Source organism: Neolamprologus brichardi, chromosome 18, assembly GCF_056152115.1.
Source record: "Neolamprologus brichardi isolate AB-2024 chromosome 18, ASM5615211v1, whole genome shotgun sequence".
Taxonomy (NCBI): Eukaryota; Metazoa; Chordata; class Actinopteri; order Cichliformes; family Cichlidae; genus Neolamprologus; species Neolamprologus brichardi.
The window spans coordinates 30,944,498-30,965,505 of NC_142121.1; the positions used below are offsets into that span (position 1 = coordinate 30,944,498).

Genomic DNA, 21,008 nt, shown 5'->3' on the forward strand with positions numbered 1-21,008 from the left:
GAGTAATGCATATGTGCAAGTAAAGAACATAGGGGAACCTTTGCTTTATTTTTGCATTTGCAAACATAATTAAAATGATATTTTTTTCTTTTTTTCACCCTGTCTTGTCAGGGAGCTTTTGCAATCAGACACATTTTGCTTTTCCGAGATTAGCGCTGCAAACTCTCTATAGGCTCCTCTTGTTCATGTGTTTCTGCAATTACACATTTAGGTGTAACTCTGGGCTCAGTTTCCTCATATGAACTGGTCGCTTTCAGATCCTTCCCCAACATTTGAATTGGAAGTTCAGGATGTTGACTTGGCCTTTCAAAAAAACCCCAAAAAACCAAAACAAGATTCTGTGTAATGGATTTTACGCATTTGTTTCTAAAGCAGAAGCGCCTGTAGGTTCAGTTGGAGCTACTTTTATGACCACCATGAAGGTGCAGGGTGAAGCATTGAGGTGTGTCTCTGGTCTATGCTGAAATGACAGATGATGTGATTTTTTTAAAATTACATTTGTGGTGGAATGCAGGATTAATTGTTCCATCAATAACAGTAAGACATCCAGACTAACCTGGCACCATAATGCTGGAATGCAATGCTTTCCTTTCTCTAAACTCATTTGAAGTTAAAAGTCAGATTTTGCTCTCATCCCTTCACAAGACATTGTTCTAACAGTCTTCTGACTTGATCTTTATTGAACTGCACAGGCAGATGACCTCTTGGAGAAACTGACTCTGTTCCTGCGTACGTTGGTGGGATTCTTCATATGAACTATGCATCAGGTTCATCACCAACATTTCATGGATTAAGGTGAACCAAATGACTGGGTCAATCCAAAACATTAACCTGACTGTGACTATTTGACCTGTCCTTGGTAGAAAAACAACATGTGTCATGTAGGGTGTTCACTCGCTTCCTCTTCACATTATATTGTGCTGACATTTTTGTTATGAAATTGTTGCTATATTTCCAAATGGCCTGATGTTGGTAATGAATGTTTGTGACCTCCTGAACTGTAACACAGTGTACTGTTTGAGTGAACTTTCTTGGTCAACCACTTACCCAAAAAAAATCCTGGGTATTAGTTGACTCCCCAGGAGTGGTTGACTCCCTAGTCTTTCTTGGGAAGTGGTTGACAAGGAAGTTTGAAAAAACTTCCTCTATTATCTATGCAACCTGACTGTATATTGGTGTAGTCCAAATGTGTTAATCTTGTGACCTTTTCCAGCCTGATGAGAATCAAAAATGCTGAAGTGTGAAGTTTTCAGGAGTCTTGTGTTTTTGTGCCATGATGCACTTCTGACCAAAACGTGCTGTGAAGATTAAACCCAGATAAATCTGCTCATCCCAGAGTTTAACATACTTCCCTCCCTCAAAGGTAAAATTCCTAAATTTTAAAAAATGACCACAGAAAAGTCAACATACTTCACTTTCCTCTGGATTGGGTAAGTCTTAAGTGACCCAAGTCCTTCTATAACCCTTTACGGCAGCGGTCCCCAACCTTTTTTGCGCCACGGGCCAGTTTAATTTCAGACAATATTTTCACAGACAGGCCTTTAAGGTGTCGCGGATAAATACAAAAAAATAAAATGATACGACCAAGACAAAAACTGCGTATTTTGTAAATATAATAATAAACGCGAATTCATTGTGTAATTGTGTAACTTTATTGGCAGCGTACTCTTTAAATGTGCCAACATCCTCCTCCCTGCCCCTTGATGCTCTCTGGTCACTATGGTAACGCATAAATATTTCTTTCAAAATAGGACACACAACTAAAACACAGGAAAAGACCCAGGGAAACCGAGTTAAGAATAAAACCCCTTAAAACCGCTAAACTTCACACCCGAGCTTCAGCTCTCGCGGCCCGGTACCAAACGACACACGGACCGGCACCGGCCCGTGGCCCGGGGGTGGGGGACCGCTGCTTTATGGTGAAGATCAGCAACTCAGAAACAACCTTTGTTCATGCCATGATTCACTTTCACAAAAATGCATCGTGTAGATCAGACACTGAGAAATCTTCTTTAAATAAAAACAAGACACCCACTCTCACAACTGTCATCGCTGAAAGCACTAGACTGGGAGTTCGTCTTCATATTAACATATTTAATTTAATTTAATACATAGAAAACAGAAAACCCCAACAATCATATGAGGTGAGGGGTGGAAGATAGAACAAGACGCGCTATGGAAAAGAGTCTGGGATTAATAATGACTAATAATTAGATGCAGATTGGTGTGTAAAAACATAGAAAGTAGAAAAAGGTGAGTGAAGAACAAACAGTGCAATGTGGGAATCTCCCAGCAGCCTAGGCCTGTAACTAAGGGAGAATTCAGGGTCACCTGATCCAGTCCTTTATCAAAAAGGAAAGTTTTAAGGCTAAATTTAAAAGTAGAGAGGATGTCTCTCTCCCAAATCCAAAGTGAGAGCTGGATCCACATAAGAGAGGCCTGGAAGCTGAACAACTAATCCCAAAGGTTCACCTTCTAAGGTCAGTAGATCCAACTGACCACTCTGAGGATCCAAAAGCAGAAGCATGAAAACTGACAGCATTGAACTGAAAACAAGCTGTTTATTTTGGCTGATGGCGAGCAACACAAAAAGGGACACCTAAAACTTGGAGACTCACTAAAATTAGAAAATACCAGGTAAAAGGGAACAGACGCTCTGACCTAAAGAACAAGGGGAGACAGCAACTATATATACAGAAGACGAGACAAGGGAAGCAAACACTAAAAACAAATCACAGGGAAGGCTAACTCTTTTAGAAATAAAGCAGAAGGTGCAACAACTAAATAATGGATTCAATTCAATTCAATTCAATTCAATTTTATTTATATAGCGCCAAATCACAACAAATGTCGCCTCAAGGCGCTTCATAGATACAGAGAAAAGCCCAACAATCATATGACCCCCTATGAGCAAGCACTTTGGCGACAGTGGGAAGGAAAAACTCCCTTTTAACAGGAAGAAACCTCCGGCAGAACCAGGCTCAGGGAGGGGCGGCCATCTGCTGCGACCGGTTGGGGTGAGAGAAGGAAGACAGGATAAAAGACATGCTGTGGAAGAGAGACAGAGGTTAATAACAGATATGATTCAATACAGAGAGGTCTATTAACACATAGTGAGTGAGAAAGGTGACTGGAAAGGAAAAACTCAATGCATCATGGGAATCCCCCGGCAGCCTACATCTATTGCAGCATAACTAAGGGAGGATTCAGGGTCACCTGGTCCAGCCCTAACTATATGCTTTAGCAAAAAGGAAAGTTTTAAGCCTAATCTTAAAAGTAGAGATAGTGTCTGTCTCCCGAATCCAAACTGGAAGCTGGTTCCACAGAAGAGGGGCCTGAAAACTGAAGGCTCTCCCTCCCATTCTACTTTTAAATACTCTAGGAACAACAAGTAGGCCTGCAGAGCGAGAGCGAAGTGATCTAATAGGGTGATATGGTACTACAAGGTCATTAAGATAAGATGGGGCCTGATTATTTAAGACCTTGTATGTGAGGAGCAGGATTTTGAATTCAATTCTGGATTTAACAGGAAGCCAATGAAGGGAAGCCAAAACAGGAGAAATATGCTCTCTCTTTCTAGTCCCTGTCAGTACTCTTGCTGCAGCATTTTGGATTAACTGAAGGCTTTTCAGTGAGTTTTTTGGACATCCTGATAATAATGAATTGCAGTAGTCCAGCCTGGAACTAATAAATGCATGAACTAGTTTTTTAGCGTCACTAAGAGACAGGATATTTCTAATTTTAGAGATGTTGCGCAAATGGAAGAACGCAGTCTTACATATTTGTTTAATATGTGCGTTGAAGGACATATCCTGGCCAAAAATGACTCCAAGGTTCCTCACAGTGTTACTGGAGGCCAAGGTAATGCCATCCAGAGTAAGAATCTGGTTAGATACCATATTTCTAAGCTTTTCAGCACCGAGTACAATGACCTCAGTTTTATCTGAGTTAAGAAGCAGAAAGTTAGTGGCCATCCAAGTCTTTATGTCTTTAAGACATTCCTGCAGTTTAACTAATTGGTGTGTGTTATCTGGCTTCATGGACAGATAGAGCTGGGTGTCATCTGCATAGCAGTGAAAATGTATGCTATGTCTTCTAATGATGCTGCCTAGGGGAAGCATGTATAATGTAAACAGAATTGGTCCTAGCACTGAACCCTGTGGAACTCCATAATTAACCTCAGTGTGTGAAGAGGACTCTCCATTTACATGCACAAATTGGAGTCTATTAGATAGATATGATACAAACCACTGCAGTGCAATACCTGTAATACCTACAGCATGTTCTAATCGCTCTAATAGGATATTATGGTCAACAGTATCGTAACTAAGTCCTGAACTTAATACAGGAGACTTGGCACAAGGGAACAGAAAGAACACTGAGGGAAGAATTAAACTCAAACATCATACCAAATGTGGCAGGTTTGCAGTTTATTAGGATTCATTTCTGCAATGTAGACATCTATCAGGATTTTCTCCTAAATGCACACGTAGAATGAGGAATGGCAAGACAATAGAAGCTTGTGACATTTGCCCTGAGGCACGGTCAAAGCACGGCCCACTGATGGGAATAGTTTGGCTGATTAAATACAACTTCCAGTCTGAGTTCGGTTATCTCTTCCGCTCAGCTTTTGTAATAATGCCAGTAATCAAGAATCACTGGGTTCATGCCCCACTACCAAGTGACAAAAAGAGCAAAGGTCAACAAACTGTAGAAGTAACTTGTGACCATGTCGACCTGTGCGAGTGAGTTCAGGATGATATGCTGTACAACCATGTTTGCAATAAAAAGAGAAAACTTGTGTTTCTGTAGGAAACACTGTGAGTATTTGGGAAATACAGAGTTCAACAGAATGTTTCCCCCATTCTTGTTGGATGGCAAGTTTTTAATGATGCCCCTGATGATTTGATTGGGCAGTTTGAAGGTCATGATGAAAAGTTATGCCAGATAGGTTTGAATTATTTGTAAATCATGACAGTCATCAACTCCTAGCAACATTTTCGACAGAGTAGTGAAAAGAATTATCAACAGAGCTGTCCAAGAGTCAATGAGCACTTGCAGAGAGCTACAGAAAGACCAGGAATCAGCAGGTACGAGTGTTTCAAAGAAAACAGGAAGTAACGCTGCCATGGGCTGCATGCACACGAAATACTCCACTGCTGACAAAAAAGTATGTTAAAGCACATTTAAAGATTGCTGAACAACATTTAGACAAGTCTGTGAAATACTGGGAGAATATAGTCTGATCATAGAATATAAGTTTAACTGTTCTCGTGCCATAATACACCCCATGTTCGGAGGTCAAAAGGCACCCCCAAAAATACCATATCAACAGTAAAGATTGGAAGAAGGAGCATCATGACGTGGAGCTGTTTTTTATAATATGGCACTGGTATGTTTCATGTAACTGAAAGAAGGATTTATGGAAAAATGTACAAGACATTCTTGATAAAAAGAAAAGAAAAAAGAAAAACAGCTGCTGTGTACAGCAGCAGGATGATGAAATTGAAACGAGAGTGGACGTTTCAGCAAGACAATGATCCCAAACACACAGCTAAAGAAACTCTCAACTGGCTTCAGCCAATCACCTGACCTGAATCCAACTGAAAATCTTTGAAAAGAAGTAAAGCTCAGAGTTTGTAGGAGGGACCCACACAACCTTCAGGATTTTACGACTGTGAGGAAGAATGGACAAAAATCACACCTGAGCAACGCATGCCACTAGTCTATATGAAGGAGGCGTCTACAAGCTGTCACCAACAAAGACAACCTTGTACAAAGTTAATTTCAATAAGTGCGTTCAATACTTTTGTTCCTGTGTCATTTCTCACTATTACACAAAACTTAATTCATGAACATCTATGCTTTGGTTAATTTGCATGTGTGGATTGGATGGGTTGTTACCAACATCTGGTGAGAATTTCATGTCAAGAGGACTTTTAGAAATATATTTACTTAAAAAATTGCTGACATGTTCAATAAGTACTTACCTGCTGTGCATATTTCAGAAGCTGCAATGTGAAATAAACAAAGACTCTACAAGTAATTAGAATTTTGGCAACGCTGCAAACAGTTTGATAAAAGTAACCCAGTTCAACATGAGAAAATATTCCATAATACTACAAAGTGTAAAGTGTTATTGATAGTGTTTGTGACAATGTTGCTCTTTTCACTACAAACTATTAACTGAAAATAACTGGTTCTTGGTGAAGATATGCTGGGAACTGACAGGTTCTGACAATGATTTACTAGATCTGTTTTAACCAAGGTCATTTTAGGTGAAGTGACAACACTTAGCAAACATTCAGAAACTAAGTGCAAACAGTGTCATCTAGTCCAAAAAACAACTTTGAAATTAAAAACCAATCCAGAGAGATCTTTTTACAGTTTAGCTACTGTAAATTTATTTGGTGATGCAGAAATGAGAACGTATACGAACTCTGAAAGCTTGTGAGTTTATACGTACACTGGGATCAACACCAAGGAAAGTTTAAGTAAAAGACGTAAAGAAGGCTGAAAAATACTGGCTCATGAAAAGAGCAGCAACTACAGAGATGATTACCATGATTTGATAACAAATTAATATCATCTCAATGAGGCTGACAATCAATTGTACACAGACACCAATATTTGTGTCTGTGTGGCGATCGTGGCTCAAGAGTTGGGTGTTCGTCTTGTAATCGGAAGGTTGCCAGTTCGAGCCCCGGCTTGGACAGTCTCGGTCGTTGTGTCCTTGGGCAAGACACTTCACCTGCCGCCTACTGCTGTTGGCCAGAGGGGCCGATGGCGCGATATGGCAGCCTCGCTTCTGTCAGTCTGCCCCAGGGTAGCTGTGGCTACAACTGTAGCTCCACCAGTGTGTGAATGTGAGAGTGAAAGGGTGGATGACTGGGTGTGTAAAGCGCTTTGGGGTCCCTAGGGGGGACTAGTAAAAGCGCTATACAAATACAGGCCATTTACCATCTATAGGCTTTGTTAACTCAGATGGTGTAAGTTTTAGGAGACTAGGGCGCCATGGTGTGGTGTTGTGCAGTAAGAACATTCACGCTGTCTGATCTATCATCAAGCAAACCAGAGGTGTCGAACTCCAGGCCTCGAGGGCCGGTGTCCTGCAGGTTTTAGATATCACCCTGCGTCAGCACACCTGAATCAAATGATTTGTTCATTACCAGGCTTCTGGAGAACTTTGAGACATGCTGAGGAGGTATTTTAGCCATTTAAATCAGCTGTGTTGGATCAAGGACACATCCAAAACCTGCAGGACACCGGCCCTCGAGGCCTGGAGTTCGACACCTGTGAAGTAAACTGTCACCAACTAAACCAGAAATCTACAAATCTATTATTTGACCAAGATGGCGCTAGAGTGAGCTGCAGCGTGGCCTTTTTATGTTTCAGATATGCAGTTTTAAGTGTTACCTTAGTTATTTACAGCTACCAGCAGCATTTCCTGCAGAAAACTCCTTTCCTTGCAATGTGTCTTGAAGCTAACTTTTGTGAACTTCCATCAAAGCATGGAAGGTAAGGGCAAACTTCCATTGTCGATGACTTAACAGCAAACATGCAAACTGAATTATCAAGAGAAAACAAAATGAAACATTAGTATGAATCATTCTAGCTCTTATGGGTCTAACCACTGAGGGACTTCTCCAGCACACTGATCTAGAGTGGTAAACCAGCTAAACCAAAAAAACCACTAGTGAACTGTTTCTGTGTGAGGTGGAAGATAACATAATCTGTGTCTTAGTCAACACGTTCAAAGCTAAAAAAAAAATAAATCAAAGTATGGATCAAAGAATGGATTACTTTGATTACTTACCGGATTATTGTAAGTATTGCAGCAGTACAGCACGGCAGAGATAAACGGATATGAACATTCACACCAAAGTATAAGAAATCTGCAAAACTGCATCTGTGAAAGAGACAAACATTGTTTGAGGTTATTGCTTCCATCGATGTGTGGTTCACTGATACAGGCACTTCCCAGAGAAGCGACCAGAGGCCAAAATGGGTGACTGTTACATTTACAAGAGTCTAACTTGTAATTTGAACAAAATAATTTCATGTTTCTATCATGAACAGAATTAAATTGTGAGGGATCAGCATAAAATTCAACAACTTAATTTATTCTAATACAGCCTTCGTTCTCACAATATGATACAATTGATTGTCCCAAAACACAGAACAGAATTGGGGAAAAAGGCTTTTAAATACGCTGCCCCTGCTTCCTGGAATAATCTGCAGAAGGAACTGAAATGATCAGAATTGGTTACCTTGGGAGAGTTTAAGTCTGTCTTAAAGGAACGAGAGAACAGCTCTTTTACTCAGTGTGATTATTTTTAATGTACTCTTAATTTGATCTGTTATTGTATATTTTACACATGTTGGTATGGGATATTGTATTTGTTTTAAATGTTATATACCTATGTGGTATGTGACTTTTGTTGCCATGATGCCAGGTCTCTCTTGGAAATGAGATTTTTAATCTCAATGAGATTTTTTACCTGGATAAATAAAGGACTAGTAAAATTCTTTTTGAGATGACATGATGCCATCTAGCAAGAATGGTTAGGCGCCTGGACTGGAAATTCCCGAGATCACATGAGATTTTAAAGTACAGGAAAATAAGTGGGGTTATAAGAGGCAGAAAAGCATACACACACCACGTGTATGCTATTGCTATTTATTTTGGTTTAATGCAGTTGGGTTAATTAGTGATGATTCTAAATTACCCGTAAGTGTAAATGGTTGTCTGTCTCCTTACTGTAAAGATAAGAGGATGGATGGAGTGAAGTCACTCCATCTATGAGTAACTAAATCCATTAAAATTTTATGTTACCAAGACTCTACACTTTGTTGAACACTGCAAAAAATAAATTAACTTAAAATAATCATAGAAAAGATTTTCACAAATGTCTTTCCATTAGCATTAAGCATTTTTGTTGCACTAACATAATTTGCATGGGCTGGATCCACAGAGTTAAACAGAGTTGGACTCAACTGAGGTAAATAAGTTGATTCATTATTAATTAAGTTGGTTCAACTCAAGTACATTAAGTCAGAATAACAGAATTGCATAATGCTAGAACAAAGCAATTTAATTACATGGGAACCCTTTCCATTGTTGCTCTATGTTCAAATATATGAGAAAATACACATTTGGTTATTTGATTTCAATAATGTATGCAACCATTTCCCCTCTCTTTTACACAATCTCCAACTTGCTCTCAAAAGCTTGAAGCTATATCCGTGTTTATTGATTTATATTTTCCTCGGGGAGGGTTTTGGAGAAAGCAGCCATCTTTTATATTTTATGATTTTCTTATGGTTTTCAGTGATCGTATCAAGCTCCATTAAGACCTTCATTTGGAAGTCTGAAACAACCAAACAAACATGAAGTATTTTAAACATGAAGCTTTGGCAAACCTGTAGGGATTACACATCTATGCCTGTGCTGTGCCGTGTGCTTCATGTTAGAGAGATCAATCGTAGCCAGGAGAGCACCAGTCCATCTCCTATGTGGGTATGAGTTTCTGTGAGTTTGACTCTAATTATGTGTTTTGTTGTATGTATATCGTCATAAGTCGTGTTTTGTGAGTGTTGTTGCTCATCACAATAATCAGATAGGATCATGGAGTTTTTAAAAATTGCAGACCTACTAGTGCACTCTCCTTGGCATATCAAAACACTAATATGACAAATATTTTATATTAGACGTACTGTCCCGTCATACGTACTAAATATACTAAAGTAGTGCGCGGTGAGCGTATTCTGGGGAACCTGGACGATGGTATTCGAACGAAGGCGGAAGTTAGTAACAGTGAATCCTCTTGCATTCGTTTTTTCGTCTGTCGTCTTCTCGCGATATTACAGTAGACTGACCCTGGTTATTGCAGAGTTGAGTCTCTACGGTAACATAAAAAAGCAGTGCCGACGAGCTGCGGTACTATCGCTCATACATTTCCTTGTCCTGTTGTTATTGAGACCTGACAAACCAGATCCTGCGCGTGCTGTGTTGGACGGTATCATTTTGTACAGGTGAGCGGCTTCGGTTTATTTATTATTATTATTATTTTATTTATTTATTTTTTAAACTATGTGCCCTGTTAAATAACTGCACAGGACTGACACTCATTATGATTTGAGATATAGCGTGACAGCGAGCGCGTTACATATAATGTTAATGCACGTCAGCTGGAAGCGCTTATTGCGTGACATCGTGTTGAACTTTCCTCTGGTAAAATCAACATCAGCTTCGTTGTTAGATTTTTATTGTGTTATCAGGGTAAAGTTCATATAATCCTTCTTGTGTAAATAGTCTTTTAACTTATCGCAGATATATCAGAGTGATTATCTATTATGATCATCCGTGTTGGTTGTAAACTTCTTATGCAAAATGCTGTGTAACAGTGACTGGACCTAAAACACTCATGTAAGGAATGATGTCACTGCTCTTACTTCCAGATAAACTCTGGACAATGGTTCTATTATGCAATCATGTTGCAACACCTTTTAAAGTTCCAGTTGACTTTTGATCGCATGTAACCCTTCATGTTGGGTATTTTGCTCACATGGTGTAATGGATCTCACTGCTGATTGTATATGGTGTTATTACTGCTCCTCCAGACACTGAAGATGTCCCTGTCTGGCTGGGTATGCGTAGTAACTGGTGCCTCCCGGGGCATTGGCAGAGGAATAGCTCTCCAGCTGTCTGAAGCAGGAGCCACAGTCTACATCACAGGACGCCAGGAGAAGACTCTGAAGCAAACTGCTGCACAGGTGGGCTTTTAACGCTTGGAGTCTTCTAATAATTAGACAGGGAGGCATTTTGAAATGCAGCTTATTGCATCGTGGCTTTCATTTGTGATTAGTGGAGTAAGTTCCGAAGTAAAGCAGATCCTCCCCTCATGTCACATATCAGTGTTGCAGCTAAAGTGTTGGCTCATTCTGCTATGTTATTATTTCTTCACTGTTGACACAGGTGACGGAAAGGGGTGGGAACTGTGTACCAGTTATCTGCGATTCCTCAAAGGAGACCGACATTCAAGAACTGTTTGAGCGAATTATACAGGAACAGAACGGCAGACTGGATATACTGGTTAATAATGCCTATTCTGGAGTACAGGTTGGATCACTAATGCTTTATCATTTCCTGGTACAATCATTTCAGAGGCACCTAATATGGAGTAAATCTGCGTGAATGAAATGAAATGTGTGCTTTACTTTAACAAAACATGTGGTATTGTTTCAGGATATCTTTGAGAACATGGGTAAGAAGTTCTGGGAAACTGAGCCCTCTATTTGGGATTCCATCAACAACGCAGGCCTCAGGTACTGTGTGCTTGGGTGTTTAATCATGAGATAACTCACTCATTGTGAGCAAACGGCATCCTATCATGTGTCTAGTAACAACTGGCCAATACACAGATGCTAGAAAAGTTATATATTAATATTCTTAATAATATTTGCAGGTAAATGAAATAAGTATTTGATCCTCAAACAAAACTTGAGTACTTGGTGGAGATATCCTCGTTGGCAAGCACAGCAGTAGGATGTTTCTTGTAGGTATTCACCAGGTATACATGCATCTCAGGAGGGATTGTGGCCCACTTCTCTTTACACAAATGACTTCTGTTTGGAAACTCAGAGCTTCAGCTCAGAGATCTGGCAACTAGCTAAGCCACTACATGACCTTAATGAGCTTCTTATTTAGCCACTCCTTTGTTGGCTTGGTGGCATTTGGATCATTGTCATGCTGGAAGACCCTTCACGACCCATCTCCAGTGTTCTGTCTGAGGAAAGGAGGTTCTCATTCAGGATTTTACAGTACACAGTCCTGTCCATTGGCCCCTCATTGCAGTGAAATTGTGTTGCATGTTTAGCAGAAAAACAGCCCCAAAACATAATGTTTCCACCTCTGTGTTTTTGACCATTGGTCACCATCTCTTTGGGTCATATTCATTATATTTCTTCCTCCAAACACAACGAGACCTTAAGTTTTGGTTTCATCTGACCACAGTACTTCCTCCAAGCTTTATTCGACTCATTAAGGGCCTGTACATGTGCATTCTTGAGAAGGGCAGATTTCAATTCATTACAGCATAGTGTGTTACCATTGGTGTTCATGGTGCCTTTTGAGATGATCCACTACCCCCCACCCCCCACCCCATCATCATCCTCTTCCCATGAAGCAGGATCCTGAATGGAGCTCCAGACTCAGGGCTACTGAGGGTCATTTTTATTTCTTTATTTCCAAATAATCACACCAACAGTCATCACCCTATAATCAAGCTTCTTGCTGATTCTTGTTCCTCATTCCAGACTTGTGCATTGTCCCTGATGTCCTTAGACAGCTTTTTGGTCTTGCCCACGGTAATAGACAAGTTGCAATGGAAGAAACCGATTCTGTGGACAGGTGTGCTTATACGCATAAAAAGTTGAGATCAGAAGTAACTGTAATTGATTGATAGATTGATTGATGAATTGATCGATTGTAATTTGTGTGCTACATGGGCACAAGCAAATTTGTGGGCGACAGAATTCTGGCTGGATTGTTGTGGATCAAACACTTGTTTCACTCACTCAATTAGCTCCAAATCAATTTATAACGTTTAGGTAACGTCTTAAATTTTTTGTTTTGTGTTTTTTTTCTGGATTTTTAACATTCTGTCACTTTCCATTAAAACAAAACTACCATACTGTTCAACTCTTTGGAAGTGAGCAAACTTACAAATTCAGCAGGAGATCACATGATGCACACAATCCAACCTAGAAAATGTTTTGAAATAAAGTAAATGGTAGAAATATTATATGACTTAAGTTTTTCTACATCTGGCAGGGGGCACTATTTTTTCTCAGTTTACGCAGCCCGGTTGATGGTGGCTCAAGGTCGGGGTTTGATAGTGACCATTTCTTCTTTTGGAGGGATGCGGTACCTCTTCAATGTGCCATATGGTGTTGGTAAAGCTGCTGTAAGTTGTCTTCTTGATCAAGTATAACATGTGTTACTGGTATTACTTTCTGATTGTTTTAAAGGCCTTTATTTTTTGTGGTTTGTTTCCAGTGCGACAGACTGGCATCAGACATGGCTATCGAGCTACGCCGCAGAGGTGTAGCTTCTGTCAGCCTGTGGCCAGGAGCGGTAAAAACAGAACTGGTGTCTCAGTTGATACTGGCGAAAGAGTCACCGTCAGGTGACCAGTCTAAGGTAGATTCCCTGTAATGAAAACTCCTTTTTGTGGTTGCTGCTTCAATTGTAAGCTAAACTTGTGTTTTTTGCTTTTTTTCCTCCCCAACAGTTTAAAAACGTTTTTGCTGACGGAGAAACCACAGAACTGAGCGGGAAGTGCATTGTTAACATGGCAAAAGGTACAACTTCAGAAATTGGTGCTCACCTCACAGTGAGACTGTTAAATAGACACCAACACCCCTATGATGGACATTAAAATGTCTTTCTGGGAGTTATTGTTTCTAAGAAACAGATACCTTAAGTATTTTGAAAATGCTTTTTTAAGTGCATGCAAATAAATCATATTTTGATTCCCTTTTTGCCCGACAGATAAAAATCTGATGTCACTGACTGGGAAAATACTCATGACTTCTGATCTGGCAAGACGCTATGGAATAAAAGATGTCGATGGTAAATTTGTGATTTCTTTTTTAAGATTTGAATATCTTAAACTTCACTACTTGACGCTTAACAAATCTATTACGCAAGCTTTATGTCACAGTTGCTCTAACATATCAGTACTGGTAATAAGCAAAATAATTTTGAATGTATGGTTAATCCACCAGTGTGCACAAACTCTTTAATCTAAATTATATTTGTAATACTAAAATATAATTATTGTTGTTGTCCATTAACTTTCAAGTGTACTGTTTTACAAAAATCAGAAAAAAATGTAAAGCACATTATTATTTTTTGACTAACAAGCCAAATTAGTTATTTACTAACATCCTTAAACGGGAAAATTAGTTTTAGTGGTTGAATGTTATGCTTGATTCATTTCTCAGAGAAACCCAGTGTAGCGGCTCAAATTTGGGAATAAACACGTGAATTATTTTGTTATTTTCTTAATAGATACCATAATTTATTTGTTTTAAGCAAGTTTTAGACAGACTTTTAAATATTGGTGGTCTAATAAAGTTTAAATCAGAACCGTACTCTGAACTTATTGTCTGCTTACCCACAGGTCGAAGTGTAGCTGATTACACTTCGATTAAATACCTCCTGTCCCAGGTCCCGTACCTGTCCTGGCTGTCGGTTGTCGTGCCCTCATTCGTACGTGTGCCACGCTTCGTGATGACCCTGGCATTCAGCCGGTTCTAAAGTTTTCCTACATAAACTCTCTAATGGCAGTGTTGTCTACAGTTGAAGGGTGACGAAAGACTTAAGATGAGCACTTTTTTTAAAGGAATGTTTATCATTTTACATATGTGCACACACACAAACACACACCCCTGTGTAAGTACTTAATGACTGTGATTCTGTGGTGGTGGAGGTAAATGAAGTAAATACAAAGGATGTCTCTGTATAATTTTGCTCAGATGAAGACACAATGTGAAAACCTGAATGTATTATTATAACTACATATTATGTTTTCTTATATATTACGAAGCTACGAATGATATTTCAGAAACACAAAAGTGTATTTTGCACTTATTTTTGCATTTTATAAAAACTGTATTACGTATTCTGGACACACAGTACTGCTAATACTGCACCTGGCTGGCTAAATAACAACCAGTTAAATAAATGAGTGTTAACCTGTTGTTTTGTTTTTTCAAAATATCAAAATTGAAAAAAATCTAAATTGAAGATTTTTTTACTTTGCAGACATTTAAAAGAATGAAGGCTTAAGTTATCTTGGCTTTACTTGTCAGATCTAGCAGTTATGCCCATCTTTTATAATATTCATGCTTCCAGGTCTGACAAGTGAAGCCAATGTGGAAATGCCTTTCTTTCTAATAACCAAGAGGGGGCAACTGTTACATGTAGAAAAACAAGACCACCTGTGATATTCTATGGTAATACAGCCATTATTTCCCTTGCTCTGTGCCTATGTCAACACTCTCATGGTCCCCAGTAGAATCACAGAGCAGGACAAGCTAGTTTTTAAAATGTGATTGACTCGTCATTAGCCAAAGAACAAACAATCTCCCTAAATTTCACAGTCAGATCCATCCTGTGCTCATGATACCTAGAAATGCACAGCTTGAGATTTCACAGCAGGACTTCCCTAAGCAAGGACTGATACCACAGAGCTATGTACTTCCAACTTGTCTGCAGTTGCAAGTATCACAAAGATGGTTTTGAGAATGTTGAACAGTGTTTCTGTGAATTTCATCTGTGGACAGACTTTGTTAACACGACAGCGTTACAAGGTGAAGTCACAAAACATGAGAGGTGTGAAACGTGACAGATGTTCAGAGATAAGTGTAGACCATGAACTCAAGAAACACGTGTACATGAGTAAGATAAACCCTTACTTCTGTTGTTAGTTTAGGAGTTCACACAGAGCCACTTAAAAAAAAAAACGAAATCAAGTCTGTGCAATGCAAGTTGTTGTGTTTACTAAATATTAAATATTCAGTGAACTATTCTACTTCATTTCTCTGTGTTTCGTTAACTTGTAAACTCCCAGATGGCCAAAGGTAAGGATCCTAAATAGTTTGTAAAACCAGGATCAAAGAGCCGGTTTCTAACAGGAGTTCTTGGAAGAGAAAACAACAACAAAAAGATGCTGACGAGCAGTACTCCAAGTCAGGTGGGGAGATTTGATGGATGACCAAATGATCAAATTTACCAAGATGACTGTAGTCGGAAATCACATCAAATTTTTGTCGGCCGCTTAGGACAGCGGGAGGGCGGAGGGGAGCTCTGATGGGTGGTTGACGTGAAACCGTTTAGCCTACTGTTAGTGATATATTATACAGGCGCTTCCTCCCTCCAATCCAAGGCCTGCTTTTCATGGACTGGCACACCCACACCCCGCCGTCACTGTTGGAGAGTCAGTTGGGCCTTCTGGTCTTCCTGGTCCTCAGCTCCGCCTCGCCTCGATCTGGCCGGACAGGGGAACCACTTCACAGTTAAAGAACAAAAGCAACAACGGGAGGACCGAGTGGCACGAAATAACGGCGGCTCGGATTGAGAGTCTCACGGATTGGAGCTTTGTGCCGTCTTCGGCAGGAATTAAACGACGACTGAACTCCTAGAAAACGCGACAAACTTGGTCGCCTCGGATCTTTGTATCCTGACCGTAATCCGTCGAGGTGCTTGATAAATAAGACAAGGGTCAAACAAACGGACGGACGGTATCGTTTCCCAGCTCTGCCTTTAAACTTCGGCCATATAAAGCGAGGTGCCAGGGGGAAACCTGATTTTCTTCGCTTTTCCTTTCGCTCAAACTGACCTCGGGAATAAAAAAAAGGCTTGTTTGGCATTTTTTGGTAAGTTTATTTTTATGTTTCACTGAAGCGTGTCTGACGACGAAGTGCGCCTGTGCAGTGTGAAGCGTTTTAGTTAGTACGCCATAAAGAGGGGGGAGACGCTGGACTGCTATTGTAGCTGACACCGTCAACATTTTTGAACTTTTGGAGCTTTTTGTTCCGCGAAAACAAAAACATGGTGTATAAACTCCCAACGGTTTAGCGGGTGAGGGGATGAGTAAGACATAAAATAATAATAATAATAAAAAAGATTGTGGGGGTCGCCACATGATCTCATCCCCGTGGGTTTAGTCTACCACCAATGAGTAATCCAGTGATTTCATAATTGTTAGCTAATGTTTGTGTTACACTTCAGCATTTCTTTTGTGGTTTAGGCGACCTAATCACCGGCAGTGGCGTAACCTCGCAACTAAATGCGCAACTATTGCTCTTCCAAATAAAGATTAGAGCCTTTTAAATTAAGAGTAGCCTTCATATTATGAAACTGTACGTTGTGAGGTGTCTCCACCCCTGATTGATATAATTGAATAAAGACTACAGTGGGACAAAATGTCAAACAGTGGTGTAGCACTTATACTGAATCACTGTTTCATGTATGTAATAGAAGCTTTTGTGAATAGTTGGAAGCAACACCTGTTGCTTAAAAGCAATTTGCTATTAATGGTATTAATCACCTTAGAACTACTTTAACTAGGAATATTTGATTGTTAATAGTGTGTCTGGACTTAGACTCGAGTACGACAATGCAAATGTTTTGGTGGCTGCCTTTGTGAAGAGGCTACACTTATCTCTTCGAACTGAGAACTTGGAAGTGGAACAAAGCCTGAGTGGGAAGGGGCGAGAAAGCAGACTGTGATGGATTGCTCATTCTGCCCCCACCCTTTGCGGCCAGTCCCCCCACTCATACAAAACAAAAGTCAGCCATCACACTCTGGGGGAGGGGAGACCCAGTCTGGATAGAGTGTACCACTAGTTTCATTGAGAGTTCAGAATAAGGAGAGCAGGGTGGGGGTGGCAGCTGTCCCATAATTGACTTTGAGAATGAATGAGAACATGGCGATCTTAAAACATCCGAGTCTGTACTCTTGAGAGGATGTAGGCCTTCCTTTTGCGATGATCTTATCTTTAGTTTAAACAGTTTGGCAGCTGGGAAAAGCGCAATACTAAATTATGGTTTCTGATTCTTTTCTAGGTGAAAGCACACCTTTTGATAGCCCAGATGGCTACATACACTGAACATAACGTCAGACATGGACTACCTTTGGACATGAAGAAGATGCTAGAAGAAAAAGTAAAGACAGAATGTGAAGAAAACCTTGAATCCAAATGCTCATCCAAGGATTTGCGTGACTCTCCCTGCTCAGCTGAAAGTAACGCAAGTGGGGTGGCTAGTTTCACCACCAACCACAACTCAGTTGTGTGCCTGCCTCTAGTGTCAGAGGGACTGAAACTGGTATGGACACAGTCTGATCAGACCCGTGAACTCGACACCATCCCAGAGCTGGTCAAAGCCTTCAACTTATTTCCCTACCCGTCGTCTCGGGAGGTTAGCGCTCTAGCCCGGGTCTGTGCCTTGCCACTGGACAAAGTTAAAGTGTGGTTTATGGTGCAGAGAATTAAATATGGAATTAGCTGGTCCTCGGAAGAAATTGAGGAGACACGGCGAAAGCTGGCAGTGCCTGAGCTTTGTGATGACTCAATTGAAACAAATGAGGAAGACAAAATGAAAAACAACACAAGTTATGAGGAATTGGTAATTGAAGACAAGGATAGTGAAGAAGAGGAGAGTGCTCTTTCTAGCTACGCACCTCAGACAAACGGCCCAAAGTGTGAGTCACTAGATTCATACAAGCCAGCCAAATCCAGCACACCGTGTTTCAGCTCAACCCTCCCACCGCCTCAGGATTCGTACTTCTACCACCCACCAGCAGACACGCCAGCAGCCGATGTTTCCTTTGACCTTTCAGACTCTTCTCCACAACAGCACCGCCATGGACGCTACAAAAAGTCTAAAGCTCAGCTTGCTGCCCTTCGCAAAAGTTTTCTAAGAGAGAACTGGCCTGCAGAGGCAGAGCTTAGACGCTTGCAGGAAGAAACGGGGCTGAGCCGTAACGACATTCGTAAATGGTTCAGTGACAGTCGTTACCAGCTGCGCGTCGGTCGAGGAAGCCTGGCAGCAGCCCAGAACCTTTCTCAGAAAGCTGCTGTGGGAAGTAAACATGATCAACAGTCTCAGCCTCTTCCACTTATTACTCAAAAGTCTCGTCAGCTGAATGGGGCGAAAGGCCACGAGTCAGTACGTAGCAATGGGATTAGAAATTCACACTTCTTCCAGACCTTTTTGTCAAATAGCCTGGAGGTATTTGGGGAAAGGGTTCTTGAGGCACAAGGGCACGATGTTATTGAGGATCTTTCAGGGGAAGGAGACACTTTCAAAGATGAGGAACAGTGTGATGAACAACCCTTACAGTTGACAAAGACTTGCAAGATTGAGCCAGATGTTCCCCTGGAACCATTAAGTATATCCAAATACTCTCCTTATTCTTCCCCCTCAGACAGCCCACCATTGTCTGTCTCACCTAACAAACCATTTTCAAACAAAATCACCACATCAAAGAAGCTAGGCCAGTCAGCCAAAACCAGTCCCTCCACATCTACATCCCCTGCCCTCACTCCTGCTGGGCGACCAAGAAAGACCAAGGAGCAGTTGGATGTGTTAAAGCAGCATTTCTTGCGTTGCCAATGGCCTAAGAGTGAAGACTACACTGAACTTGTTAAGCTTACTGGTTTACCGCGGGCAGATGTTATTCAGTGGTTTGGGGACACACGCTATGCTGTCAAAAATGGCCAGCTGCGCTGGGTGAAGGGGGTCCGTGATCAGTTCTTGGCAGAGCTGGCTTCCCAGCAAAGCAGCTGCGGTTTAACAAACGGAAGTGGAACATCCTCTCGGCCCGGGGGTAGCCGTAAACGAAAATCTCAAGCAAATGGAAGGAGTGCAGATTCCCCGGATATCCAGCCGTTGGTTAACTATTACCTTTCAAATGGCACACTACATGAAAAAGACCTTGATTCTCTATGCAAGAAATCGAGAATGAGCTACCAGCAGGTGCGGGATTGGTTTGCAGCTCAGGACGTTGGGGAAACTGAGCAGGAATCTATTGTTGTTACTTAATAACATTTCTACAAGTTGAGGTGCTCTTCAAATAATTCGCACCATGAAGCATAAATACTACTTTGGTTAATATTGCTTTAACTGAGCAGGTTTGTAACATTCAGTCTTCCCACTACAAGCCCAAAGTGAGGTTTGTGTTTTATATATGTGCTGCATTCCCTGCTTTCCCTAATATATTTGGACTTGAAATACCATTGTGCTGCCTACATTACTGTAAATAGCGCAGCAACTTGTACACTGGTTTGCTTTATTTTTTGAGCTTATTATTTTTGTTTAGATATCACTACAGAATTTCTAGTATATTATGTAGTTTTATAATTTAAATTGGTTGTACATTTGGTACCTGACTGTAGCAGACAACCTACTGCTCCATAAAATGTCTACATTGACAAATTTGTTGACTGATCACTGTGTGTAACCATTCCTTTATAGCCAACAAGTCCTCATCATGAAAAGCACACTGGACATGCACACTTTAAATTGACGTCTTGCACTTTGGTTTATGATCCTGCTGCCGTTATGTTAATTAAATCCAATTATTTTACAGAACATAAATTCCTAATTGTACAGTGTTGTTCTTGATACTTTTAAACTCCTCACTTTTCTTTTTAAGTTACAGAAAATACAGCTAAATTTAATGGCTACAGCGTATTTTTGAAACACATTCCTCAATATCCATTTAGTGTCTCTGCTGTAATTCTTAGTAAATAAATAGCTTGCATACAAGTGCACCTTTGTGACAGTAACAGTCAACAGTACTAAGAAGCAGTAGACACATCAATGGCATACAAACACCAACCCACTCATTGATTCAGTTTTGTTTTTTTTTTTCTTTGGTTCCACCCCCCCCTATTCTGTCTTAGTAGTTAACTTTCAGGTTTATAATATAGACAAAAACAGTACTGTGTAATCCAAAGAAGTTTTGTTTTTCAGATAACATTATGATTCATAACCCAAACATTATCAGTTTGTCTTATCAGTTTATGTATTTATTAGTTATTTCCTTCGTGGCTGTGTTTGAGAGATGAAAAATGTTTTAGTTGACATACCAAGAATGAAGTGGGCTTTAAACAGAGTCAGTTTAGTTTCTTAGAAATGCCTGGACAAAGGCTGGAAATGTTACGAAGCAGTGTGCATCACTTTGTTTTGTCATCCTGTTAGTCAGGAAAAAGCTAATGTGTCATACTTTGGGGAAATGTTCATAACATGTAGTGTCCTCCTTGGTTGATGTTCTTTTTTTTTTTCCCCTTGTTGGAAAACTTCTTATTTGCACATTTGTGTCACTGGAAACCAGTAAAGCATTGACCTTTATAACTGTGTGTGCAAAGTTTATTTTTTTTTGTTATTGTTGTTCAATGTACGCTATGAATATATCTGACTATTTATTTTT

At 40.3% G+C, this 21,008-nt stretch overlaps 2 protein-coding genes across 2 annotated transcripts; both read left to right on the forward strand.

Annotated features, from left to right (window-relative positions):
• Positions 1-9,885: 9,885 nt before the first annotated feature.
• On the forward strand, positions 9,886-15,546 carry dhrs1 (dehydrogenase/reductase (SDR family) member 1). The gene is made up of 9 exons (XM_006802721.3): positions 9,886-10,035; positions 10,624-10,776; positions 10,979-11,122; positions 11,249-11,328; positions 12,836-12,968; positions 13,061-13,204; positions 13,296-13,365; positions 13,556-13,636; positions 14,190-15,546. The coding sequence occupies exons 2-9, from the start codon at positions 10,633-10,635 to the stop codon at positions 14,324-14,326; spliced, it is 933 nt and encodes a 310-aa protein (XP_006802784.1). The 5' UTR covers positions 9,886-10,035; positions 10,624-10,632; the 3' UTR covers positions 14,327-15,546.
• Positions 15,547-15,998: 452 nt separating this feature from the next.
• On the forward strand, positions 15,999-20,932 carry homeza (homeobox and leucine zipper encoding a). Its single transcript, XM_006802722.3, has 2 exons — positions 15,999-16,446; positions 17,639-20,932. Exon 2 carries the CDS (start codon positions 17,666-17,668, stop codon positions 19,616-19,618), a length of 1,953 nt encoding a protein of 650 aa, XP_006802785.1. The 5' UTR covers positions 15,999-16,446; positions 17,639-17,665; the 3' UTR covers positions 19,619-20,932.
• The last annotated feature ends 76 nt before the right edge of the window (positions 20,933-21,008 follow it).